This window comes from Palaemon carinicauda, chromosome 42, assembly GCF_036898095.1.
Source record: "Palaemon carinicauda isolate YSFRI2023 chromosome 42, ASM3689809v2, whole genome shotgun sequence".
NCBI classification, from domain to species: Eukaryota; Metazoa; Arthropoda; class Malacostraca; order Decapoda; family Palaemonidae; genus Palaemon; species Palaemon carinicauda.
The window spans coordinates 42,941,272-42,954,164 of NC_090766.1; the positions used below are offsets into that span (position 1 = coordinate 42,941,272).

At 42.1% G+C, this 12,893-nt stretch overlaps 1 protein-coding gene across 1 annotated transcript in view; it reads right to left on the reverse strand.

Moving 5' to 3' along the window:
- The window catches only part of LOC137632800 (zinc finger protein 64-like), a 102,916-nt gene extending 90,725 nt beyond the window's left edge, over positions 1 to 12,191 (reverse strand). The window contains exons 1-2 of the mRNA XM_068364896.1: positions 12,053 to 12,191; positions 4,356 to 4,618 (exon numbers count right to left, since the gene is read on the reverse strand). Coding sequence (XP_068220997.1) covers positions 4,356 to 4,618; positions 12,053 to 12,098 — 309 coding nt within the window. The 5' untranslated portion in view covers positions 12,099 to 12,191. The remainder of the gene's footprint in view (positions 1 to 4,355; positions 4,619 to 12,052) is intronic.
- Positions 12,192 to 12,893: the final 702 nt, after the last annotated feature.

Here is a 12,893-nt window from a genome sequence, read left to right on the forward strand (position 1 = left end):
AGACACAGAGACGTTCCTCTTGAATGATAGGAACGTGCCTGTGCCCCTGACATCATGAGCTCTGGGTCGTCTTCCCTGGTTATAGGGGGAAGGATTGAGGGCTCAGTCAATGACCCGCCAAATCCAGGAGGAAATTGTGTTCTTCGTAATCATCCTTTTGACCCTGCCAGTGCTGACAAGCAGCTGATTTTTGTGTGGGTGAGCTCTTTTGGTATGCTTGAAATAGCACCTTTAGCAACCTCTGAGGACAGTAATATTTGATCAGTGTTATGAGTTAACCTCCGTAAACTCGCAATCCGGAAGGGCTCGAACCTAGAGTCTGCTACAGCAGGATTTGGAGTCTCAGCGATAAATTTAGGGACGAAGCTGAGAGTAACGTGACCCCCATGCCCTTGAATGGACGATGTCGTAGGAGAGACCATGCAATTCACCGACCCTCTTTACAGAGGTCAGGACAAGGAGAAAAACCATCTTAATGGTCAATTCACAATATCTGAAGCCCCACTCAATGGTTCATAAGGTGATCCTTTCAGGGAACGTAGGATGTGGACCATGTTACAAGGAGGGGTCTCACTTCTAGCTGAGGGACAGATAACTCAAAGCTCCATATGAACATGGATAATTCTGCTGAAGAGGAAATATGAACCCATTTCAGTCCAAAGATCTGGCTTAAGGCCAAGTGATAGCCTTTCTTCATTGAGACTGAGCAGTTTTCCCTCTCAGATATTCAACAAAAACTCTACAATCCTTGTGAAGAAGAACGCCTCCGAGGAGAGCGTTGAGTCCTACGGTCTCGTAAGCGGGAGGCTCTAGTGTCGTCTAGATGAGGAGACTCACTAGGAGACTCAAAAAGCAATCGGTGAAGCAAGAGTGCTTGAATGCTATTGTGAGTGTTGAGTAGAGAAGCAGGAGAGTCTTGCTGGGAAGAGCAATGCCCTAGCTTGCGGTGAGGGTCATAGCTGGTAGTGCTCTATAATTCTCGCCAGAGAAGCTCTCCATTGAATGAGGTCAGTAATGACCATACCGTGAGTTAAGGCCTCCAAGACTCACCACTGGTTGTCAGCAATTTTACCCGCAAGCAGGAAGACTGTTGATCGTCAAAGGGAGAGAGCAACTTTACCTCAGGGGGGAAAGTCACGGGCTGAGCAGCGCTGTGGCACTGAATAGTGGTCGCGATCCCAAGAGAAATCACCTGCAGGCCTGCAGTGGCATGAGGAAAACTCGGTTGCAAACTGAAGACTGGTCATGAGCCAGTACCTGATCATGAGCGGGTTTGTGCTGTCTCGTCGTTGGTCCTGAAGTGCTGTAGAGAACAGAACGGTAATCACGAGTAGAGGAATCGTCAGGCTCTGGAAGCGGTTGCTGGAACTCCAGGAACCGGGAATAGAGCTGACAGTCGATTACGAGCTGACAGGTGATCATGGGCTGCCAGGCAATCACGAACTGATGGGTGATCACAAGCAGCAGCAGGACAGGGCGAGGCAAGTCTACTAGATGAGACGAGTCAGCTGGGCGAGACAAGTCAGCTGGGGGAGACGAGTCAGCTAAGAGTAAAGGCAAGTGGACGGACGTTGGAAGCATTAAACTCGCAGGGGCGAGCAACATCACCTTCATGCTACAACGAGCCACACTCCAAGGGATTAGATAAAGGCATGGACGAGTCGATAACCCTCTCTTAATCCCGCATGGTAAAGACTAGTCCAGGGAGGAACGAACCCGCATAAGGGAAAGGTGTCCACCACGGGTAGCAGGAACAATCTACAGACTTTGCCCTTGATCCACAGACTGAGCAAGCAAAAATCGAAAGCGCCGTCATCAGCACGATGATCAAGAACTGCAGCAGATGCAGGCAATGAAGGCAGTGACGGGATAGGAACAGCAACTTCCACAGGAACAGGAACATGCATCGGATTTTACACATCCTCCGACGGCTGCCATCGCAGAACGAGGGAGTGCGTTGTACAAAACAACCAGAACGTTTAGGAAAAATACATTTTTAATATAGTAAAGTACTGTACTAGAAAACTGTTTAACTTTTTTTTTTAAATTTTTTATTCAACATTGTCTCAAAACTCCTTTCTTTGTTTTGTTAGCAGGTAGCTGGCAGCAATCCCTACACCCGTGGGGTTTTAGATTCAGAAAGACACAATCCGGCTACGTCAGAGCACTTTGTCGAGGTACATAGTTTTAACTACAGATGTAAACAGACGACTCACTTGTCTTCTAGACAGCAGTTGTGGGTGTCATATTTTTAATGTGATTTCTATTGTGTGATTAGTCTTATCCCTGACAGATCTTTCCCCATATTAGTGTAATTGCCTCTTTTCATTTAGTGATGCAATTGTCCCAGAATTAGGGTCACATATTAGTCTCCAAAAATAAGAGACCACAAAGTGAGAAGATATTATGAACTGTGTGATTACTAAGATCTCGGAAGACAAAGAATGAATGTTATCAAGGAAATAATTGTTTTTCATAGATTGGGAATATCTCAGACTGAGTACTTCAAGGAGAAACTGAAAAAGGCTTTTATATAAACAGAGAAGTAAATGATCCAGAACAAATAAAAGTGTTAATATCTCAGGGCAGGAATTTTTTTGGTGCCCAGTTCATTCTTGACAGTTTACATATTGCCCAGATCTCTGGATATTGCACCCTATTTTTTGTGTAGTGAGAAATTGGGGTGTGGTCGGTATTCAAACACTAGGCAATCAACGTGCTACATCTGGCCACAGTCTGCAAACCACTACAGCGTCATCGTCAGTCCGGAAAAAAAAAAAAAAAAAAAAAACTCGGGAGAACACCTAACCCACGAATGGGAAAGTGACTGAGAGAGGCTCAGGAACATGCTTCTAGCTTTGCACTCCTTACACCAACCGCAAAATCTAAACAATGGATTGCGACATTGTTACCCCTGAAGAAAACCACTCGGGAGAAAACCTAACCCATGAACGGGATAGCTGTCCCGAGAGGCACAGGATCATGCTTCAGACTTTGCACTCCCTATGCCGTCTACCATCGCAGAACAAGGAAGAGAGATGTCATCAGCGCTGAAAGAAACCACTCGAGAGAAAACCTAACCCACCAACGGGAAAGGTGTCCTCTGAGAGGCACAGGAACGTGCTTCAGACTTTAAACTCCCTACACCGGCTGACATCGCAGAACGAGGGAGTGCGTCATAGTCAGCAAAGGGGAAAAGTGACCCCTGAGAGGGACAGGAACAAGCTTCAGACTTTTCACTCCTTCCACCAGCTGCCATCCCAGGACGAGAGAGAGAGAGTCGTCAACTTCATAGAGGAGCAAGACCAATTTTGAGCTATTTGTCGGCCACAAGAGGCCTTCGCGCCATTAAATTCGCAGGGTGCGAGCAATGTCTACTTAATACGGTGAAAATGTATCAACAGGAAGAACGACTCCCCTGTGGGGGAGGACCGAGTTGCTGCCCTAGGGGAAGCAGGGGAGTCCAGCATCAAAGGGGAAGGAATGGTAAGAAAAGCTATCTCCGCCATCGAGGAAAACCCCGCACTACGCTGTCTCCGAAAAAGCAACACTCACACCTGCAAAAAATAAACAAAATCTAAAAGAGCAAACTAAATAAAGGCCAGTCAAAAAAGGTTAGGTGGTAGAGGGAGACGAACGTCCACTCTCCGAGCTAAAAGAAGTGACGATAGATCACAGGGGGGTGTGATGTATGTATGAAAGCAGCGTAGGGGTACTAGCCCCCTACACGGCCCACTCACTAGCGGTGGGGTAGTTACACCTCTCTAAAAGTCTTATGGCTAGTCTTCCAGCTTCGCCAAAAGTATGTTCCCTAATAGAGAGCAAAAGGGTTTGTATTTAGTGTCGGAACAAATAAGACATTTGCGACGCCATTTTTTTTCATTTGTTTTGATTCTGCACAAATGTGTGTGCAAATTTTCAATAACTTGGACTTGATGAACATAGATCAGCTGAATTAGGGTGTTAACTGACGAATGAGGATAACTGACAATGGATGAAAGGGATAGGTATAGGTTTCAGGCTAAAGAAGAGAACAAAGAGTGCTCAGTCAAGGGTCAGATGGTATTTGGATAAAAAATTGGTTTAGAAAAGGCTTTACTGTAATTAGATGAGAACTAAGGATGGAGGTTTGGGGAGCCTATAGGTCTATCTGCTGTCATCAGCAGCCATTGCCTGGCCCTCCTAGGTCCTAGCATGGATGGAGAGGGGGCTTGGGCACTGATCATATGTATATATGGTCAGTCTCTAGGGCTTTGTCCTGCTTGATAGAGCAATGTCACTATCCCTTGCCTCTGGCATTTATGAGCAGCCTTTAAACATTTAAGCCTTTACTGTAAATGAGAAAATGGACTAACCACAGAGCTGTGTGAGCCATGATGAACACCATGATGGGACATTTGAGGCTGAACCGCTCCTCCAGCAGAAGCAATGGATCCACTCCCCTGACATCCTTGACGCTTGTGGTCTATGAAATCCTTAATTTCAGTGTACTGGCTGCCGCATGTTCCACATATATGTACATCACCACCACCAGAAACACTGGGCTGATTCGGCTGCAGGCCAGTTGACGTTGGAGGAGAGGATGCAAGGATGGAAGGCTGGTTGCTTTGGATGATGGCTAAAAATAGAAATAAAACAATTACACACTAAAGTCTACAGTACTAGAAATAGAAAATTACACTCACTATGGTCTACTAGAAATAGAATATTCAGCACACTGAGGTCTACTACAGTGAATTTTGAGTACAGTAAAAGGTAATCAATATAAAATATACCACAACATTTAGTAAAATACGACAAATTTAAAGTAATTTATATTTTTCCTAATACAAAACCTGAGCTCTTTATTAAGGATATACTTTTGGGGAAGCTGGAAGACTAGCCATAAAACTTCTGGCAAGGTGTAACTACCACCCCTGCTAGTTAACCAGGGAAGGTAGTACTGGCTACCCTACTCACACACTCACACACCTGTGTTCTATCGTCACTTTTGCTTGCAGGCAGTACTTACCAGGGGATAGGTGATTGCGAGGCAAATTTGTTCAAAGAGCTTGATGTTTCTATCGTTAGGAAAACTACAATCACCCCTTAGGTGGATGGAAGTCCTATCCAACTGGCTGGCTTTTAACCAGGGGTTTTTCCCCCTTTATGCTATACACGTATAACAGGGAAAACCCTGACAGCTTGCTAAAACCAACAGGAAATAGAATGCTTTAGCAGTCTGAGAAATCTGTGTGATTGTGTGATACTAGCAGTGTGATTTAGTCCAGGTAAGAATTCTTGGAAACGTAGGAGTCTTTGAAACAACCACAGACGTTACCCAATCCCACCTCGCCTAGTATATCTCTCTATACCAGGTTACACAAGGGAAATGGTTTTACCAGCAGTCAAAGGAGAACAGCTTGCAGAGTACTGTAGGTGCTGTTCCTCAAGGGAGGGGAAGATGAAAGAAAGAAAGAGCCAGTCATTCTTGTCCTTCATTCCAGACTCTTGAGTCATGTTGAGAGCTGAAGCTCATAAGGAGAAGTTCCAAAGATGAATTGCATAGAGAATCCATTCACACTGTACTTGTATGAAAACATTAAATTCCAAGTGTAAGTAGCAAGTAAGGTACTATATTAAGCACTAAGGCTAACAAGTGTGCTGCCTGTCGAATTGTTAGCAAATGCTAGGTTAGGTTCCAAGAACTGCATGTCGTGGTGAGTGCTACCAAATTAGCACGATCCATAGAAACCGTAGGTTGAAGTTGTGAGTGCTGTCGCCGTGAAGAACACATCCAAAAAGAGCACAGCTGTGTGCTATCGTGGACGTGAGAGCTAGCGCTGATGAGGTAATGTTAGCTTTTGCTCTGGATAAAGAGTCTAAAGCGTGTCGCCTAAATGACGAGACTCGCTAGGAGAATCGAAAAGCAATCGTTGAAGCAATAACGCTCAAGCACTATTGTGTATGACAAATAAAGAAAAAGGAGTCTAACTGGGAAAAGCAGTACACTTGCTTGCAGTGAGGATCGTAACCAGTAGCGCTCTGCGATCCTCGCTAGAGAAGTTCTCCGTTGAACAAAGTGGGAAATGACCACCCCAAGAGTCATGGCCTCCAAAACACATTGTTGGCTGTCGGCGATTCTACCTGCAAGCAAGAAAAGCTGTTCATTAAAGGCGGAGGGCCTGCAATTTTACGTTGGAAGGGAAAGTCGCGAGCTGGGCAGTGCTGTGACCCTGAACAGTGGTTGCTATTCTAGGAGTTGTCACAAGCTGGCCTGTAATGGCATGTTGGAAACTTAGTCGCGAGCTGGAGACTGGTCACGAGCTGGTCTGTGTTTCCTCATCATTAGTCCTGAAGTGTGGTAGAGAACAAAAGGGCGATCACAAGTAGAGGAATCGTCAAGACGCTGTAAGTGGTTGGTGGAACTCCCGGAACCTGGAAGCGAGCGGGAGGGCGATCGTGAGCCAACAGGCGATCGTGAGCCAACAGGCGATCGTGAGCCAACAGGCGATCATGCATTGACAGGCGATCACGAGTTGACAGGCAATTGTGGGTGATCACGCACAAATAGGTGATCGCACTGGTGGGCGATCGTGAGCTGCAGCAGGACTGGGCAAGGTGAGGAGAATCTACTAGACGAGTCAAGTCAGCCGGTTGAAATGAGTCTGCTGTGAATGAGTCAAACCAAACCAAAGTGGCGGGTGAGACAGAATATAACGTGTCAAAGTCCGACGATTTCGGTCATTTTACCTGGAGATTTCGGTTTAGAGAAGTCCTGAAGCAGAAGATGGATTAAAGTCTTAAAGGCGGAAAGGTTTTGTCAGTCATAATCCGGGAGACACGAGAGGATGAACAAGCAGGCGATTTACAAGAGGTAGAACTAGTCAACAGCTATATGCGATGGCTAGGCGATCTTCGAGCTGACGGGACTAGGCAATTCTCGCGTCGAAGGTCGATGGTGAACCTGACGAGCAAGTGAACATCGAGCAGAAGCCTGACGAGATGGAGAACTGAAGCTCAGGCGAAGAAACGTGACCCTCGTGAGAGAGACATACTCAGGAGGAGAACGAGAACTATCCCTTACAGGCAACGAACAAACCGAAGTTCGTTGAGGAGAGGCCGATGACAGAAGCGAATGTCGGGAACCAAAAGAGGCAGGCTGGGCAGGTTCCTCTGAAGAAGAAGACTGCGGAGGCGAGGATGCGAAAGGCGTCTCTTCGCCGGCGGAGCAGGAGCACCCTGAAGGTACAGAGGAGGATGAACACAGCGATGACTTCTGCTACCAACCCAACGTCGAACAGCAACCGATGGATCAGCAAGCTGACAGTCAGCAGGTCTCCGAAGAGAAGTCTCTATGAGAGCTCCTTCACTAGGAAGGGGACCATCGCAGGAGAGGCAAGAGATGATGAAGGGAAGTTTTCCCTCGGAAGGGATAAACACAGCCCAACATCTGGGGAGGAAAACTCTCCTTCAGCAGGGAAAGAAATCCAAACCTTGAAGGCTAACCTCCAGACAGCATTCTTTGCTTCCCATCAACAAACCTATTTCAAGTTGAAGGTCTGCCTCGAGCGTTACCAGAAAAGACGTAGCCAAAGCTAGTTCCTCGAGGTTAGAGTGATGATCAGGAACTGCAGCATGCGCAGGGGAACAGGAAAGGGGTGGCACAGTGACAGCATATTCCCCCGGGACGGCAGGCAATGCTTTTCTACGTCCAATATCATAGCCGAACAAAGAAGAACGGCATCACTAACTGAGAAAAGATAAAATAAATTATATAACAAAAAATCTCCCTTGGGAAGAGCACCTAGTCTGCAGACGGGAAGTTGTCTACCAAGAGAACAGACACAAATCAACTTTTATATATATATATATATATATATATATATATATATATATATATATATATATATATATATATATATATATATATATATATAAAAACATTAAGTATGTTTTCATATATATAAGTTAAAAAGGTCAAAGATTAATGGCAGTCCAAAAAAGGTGAGGAGGAAGAGCAAAGACAACCACTCTCCATCAGAGCCAATAGCAAAGTGAGCTCAATCTCAGGTGTGTGAGTGGGAGGGGTAGCAAGCTACCCCTCCTACCCGCGCTAACTAGCGGGACGGGTAGTTAAACCTCGCTAAATTTTAATGGCTTGCCCTTTCAGCTTCACTAAAAGTAATAACCCCTATAAATAGCGTTGGTTTGTATTCCAGTTACGGAACAAATATATATTCTATTTATGCTGAGTTATGTTGCTGTAGGTTGCTAGTGTCGGCTACAGACACTTCGCACACTCATTAATATGTAGGAAGAAGGATCTGGTCCCTCAAGTTAGGTTAGGTGGGTGTGGTCAAGTTGAAAGATCCCTATTTTTACATTGTTTCCCCCATCAGAAAATTCTGTGATGTTTTAAATGTTTTTCGCCATTGAAAAACACAACCCCATCGGAAAGCCAGCCAATGACGTTTTATGAAACACATGTATTTTTTGGTGTGGTTTATACATATCTGCCATTACTGTATGGTGTAATATACTTGTTCTTCGTTTCCCACTCAAAAATTCCATTTTTCAACACAACTCTCTTACTTCTTGTTATTTTGAAGTTTTCATCCTCTTGTGATTTTCAAGTTTTTATAGTTTATATATGAAAGATTTATTTCAATGTTATTATTGTCCTTAAACTTCTCTTCTATTCTAGTTTTTACTTATTTCCTTTCCTCACAGAGCTATTTTCCCAGTTGGAGCCCCTGGGCTAATAGCATCCTGCTTTTCCAATTAGGGTTGTAACTTAGCAAATAATAATAATAATAATAATAATAATAATACAAAATACTGGTTTGCACTAACAATAAATGTCAGAAATACATAACACATATGATACACAGCTGGAAAAATATATTGGTCATTTATCTGGCATGAAATTAAAGTACCATATCATAAAATATTCTCAGTATCAAAAGGCAAAAAGATTTTCAATCTTATATTGTGACTTACAGGGACAATATTAGTATAAAATACAGTAGTATAATATTAGTTAGAACTTTGGAAATGGCATGATCGCAGTGATGTCTTCAAATAAACAATTTTGAATCCCATACCCTATAAAAAGCAGTTACTAATTAACTAGATAATCATTTTTGTTAAGAATTACCTCTTCTCTTTTACCAATATATATTTGACTAAGTTTTGTTTTGATCAGCATACATATCACAGGAAGCTCCTGGAATCACTTCATGGAATTCCTGACCCGTGGGTCTCCAGTCCCAAATTTTGACTTCCAATTTTCTGTATTATTCGTACTGATAGCCATTTGCAACCTTCAATCAGGGACTACAGTCCACCCCAAAGCCAAAGGAAAGTCCTTCAAAAGAAGGCAACCTTGTTACCCCATATGAATGGGAAAAAGGCACGCTAATAGATGATGATGAATCAGAGACGTTTTCACTGCCATGTGACTTTTTCTTAGCCAATCTCTTTCCTCCACATCTATAAATGACACATCTGCCTTAAATAGGTCTACTTTGAAACACTCCGTAATGATGGCTTTATTCGGAACCTTCTAAAAAAAAGTGGTAATTTCCTTTTTGGAGGAAATAAAAGATGTTATTGGTATATTTACAGGTGCTGTAAAGTTTTATAGAATTTAATCATGGGAACAATGTATTATTTGAGTTTGGGGTGTATGTATGACAGCGGCCACCTGTATGTTTGATTACGGCTAACTTAAAATACAACAGTGTAAGGGGGAGACGCAGGGGGGGCGTTATCCCCCCCCCCCATTAGGTAAGGACACAGCTTTTAGGTTAGGTTAGGGGGTAAAGTTTACGTTAGTTTTCCATTTTTGATCAACACGAGGAGCTGGCCGCTGATATACAAAGGCTCCTAGAGTTTGAATGACAGGGTAAACTAGGAAATAATGTACATCTGAATAGTCCTAAGTTAGGTTAGGTTGGGAACCCTGGGTTACTTCATAAGCTTGTTTTCAACTTCTAAAATATAAATTTCCAGTCATAACTGTTATAATTCTAAGTGTCTATAATTGATGAAAACAGGGATTTCCACCCAATTCTTACATTAGATTCGTTCAAATCACCTATTAACAAACTAGAAACACCTTTTATTGTCTTCATGAGGGATATTGTACTACTGTGTACAATAACTTTGCCCATTTAACCCTTTTACCCCCAAAGGACGTACTGGTACGTTTCACAAAAGCCACCCCTTTACCCCCATGGACGTACCGTTGCGTCCATGCAAAAAAAGGCTATAAAAATTCATTTTTTCATATTTTTGATAATTTTTTTAAGAAAATTCAGGCATTTTCCAAGAGAATGAGACCAACCTGACCTCTCTATGACAAAAATTAAGGCTGTTAGAGCAATTTAAAGAAAATATGCTGCAAAATGTGCTGGGGAAAAAATAACCCCTTGGGGGTTAAGGGTTGGAAATTTCCAAAGAGCCTGGGGGTAAAAGGGTTAATAATTATATTCTTGTTGCTATATAAGACGCACAGGATTCCTCACTTAATGTTCCCTACATTAGGTTAGATCTAATTTAGGTTGTAGCCTTTCGATGATATGGAACCATACATCACAAGTAAGCTTAGGTTAGGTAGTCTCAGTATGATTATTACTTGCTAAGCTACAACCCTAGTTGGAAAAGCAGGATGCAATAAGCTCAGGGGCTCCAACAGGGAAAATAGCTCAAGTGAGGAAAGGAAACAAGGTAAAAAAAATATTATAAGAGCAACAATATTAAAATAAATATCACTTTATAAAAAATATAAACTTTAACAAAACAAGAGGAAGAGAAATAACATATAAGATAGAACAGCGTGCATGAGTGTACTTTCAAGCAAGAGAACTCTAACCCAAGACAGTGGAACACCATGGTACAGAGGCTATGGCACTACCCAAAACTAGAGAACAAAGGTTTGATTTTGGAGTGTCCTCTTAGAAGAGCTGGTTTTAATGAAAAGTCAAATAAGTCATATTTATTTCCTCTTTGTGCCTTTTCCTTTAAATGTAGCCCTGAGTTAAATCACGGGTTCTTTCTCTGTAGTATAAAAATTAAATCGTTTAAACTATTCATTTTGTGAAGAACAGAGGCAAAGGACTTGATTTTGACCTTCCAGTCAGTAAAATAAACAAACAATTGAGGATTTTGACCTTCCAGTCAGTAAAATAAACAAACAATTGAGGATTTTGACCTTCCAGTCAGTAAAATAAACAAACAATTGAGGATTTTGACCTTCCAGTCAGTAAAATAAACAAACAATTGAGGATTTTGACCTTCCAGTCAGTAAAATAAACAAACAATTGAGGATTTTGACCTTCCAGTCAGTAAAATAAACAAACAATTGAGGATTTTGACCTTCCAGTCAGTAAAATAAACAAACAATTGAGGATTTTGACCTTCCAGTCAGTAAAATAAACAAACAATTGAGGATTTTGACCTTCCAGTCAGTCAAATAAACAAACAATTGAGGATTTTGACCTTCCAGTCAGTAAAATAAACAAACAATTGAGGATTTTGACCTTCCAGTCAGTCAAATAAACAAACAATTGAGGATTTTGACCTTCCAGTCAGTAAAATAAACAAACAATTGAGGATTTTGACCTTCCAGTCAGTCAAATAAACAAACAATTGAGGATTTTGACCTTCCAGTCAGTAAAATAAACAAACAATTGAGGATTTTGACCTTCCAGTCAGTAAAATAAACAAACAATTGAGGATTTGAGGTCTGAGAGAAGTGCCACAAAGTGAGCATTATGGCTACAAACAGAAGAACTTCCCCATTGTCATTACGAACAACTTCTAAGTAAATGCATTTTTAAACATATGTGAAATCAATTAATTATAACAATACTAGTTATCAAAATACCAAAAAAAATATAAGTATAATGATAATAATAGCCAATAGGCATTACGCTCTTTCCCGTCATCCTGACAGCCAAAATGCTCGGGAAATGGACCAGCAAAATGGGGCCCTTCACTGTGCATAATATTAAAACTACTGGTGATTTGACCGATTGATCGTTTGTTTGGTAGTTAGCGAACTTACTATAACCAGGAGGAGGATTCGATGCTAGTGAGACGTTTATATTCATGTTCGAAAGGGTCCATCAACGTAAAAACCAAATATTTCTTCGCCACTGTCAAACCAGACTGCTCAAGTTTTCTATTGTCAAGTGGAGGTAGGGGGAGGGGCAGGGTTGCCAGGTTGGCCTTTTTTCGGGCCAAAAGACCCTCTAAAATTTTCCTTTTTTTCGTGCTAAATACCTAAATTTAGCCTTTTTGAAATTGGTTAGCCTTAAATGCTATATTTTCGGCCTTTTTCTATTAGGTTGGCTTTTTAAAGGTGCAGTTGATCAGACTTTGGCCTTTTTTCACTTGGAAAACCTGGCAACTCTGGGGAGGGGGGCCCGGGGGAGGTTGGTTAGGGAGAGGGTTGCCGGGGGGGATGTAAAATTTCAGGGTTGCCAGGTTGGCCTTTTTTCCGGCCAAACCCCTCAATTATGGCCTTTTTCCGTGCCAAATATATCAATTTGGCCTGTTTTAAATGGGAGGGCCATAAATGTTATATTTTTGTCCTTTTTCCACTAATGGTTTGGGCTTTTAAAGCTTCCGTTGTTTAAATTTTGGCCTTCTTTCATTTAGGAAACCTGGTAACCTTGAGTCAGGGTTGCCAGATTTTCTAAATGAGAAAAAGCCAATTTATAATCAACCACAGCTTTAAAAGGTCAGTCCAATATTAGGAAAAGGCCAAAAATATAGTATTTAAAGCCCACCTTTTTATGATATTACTAAAGGCCAACTGATTTTAAAAAAAAAAGAAAATTTTGGGATATTTGGCCTGAAAAAAGGCCAAACTGGCAACACTGATGTAAATACGCCACCAGAGA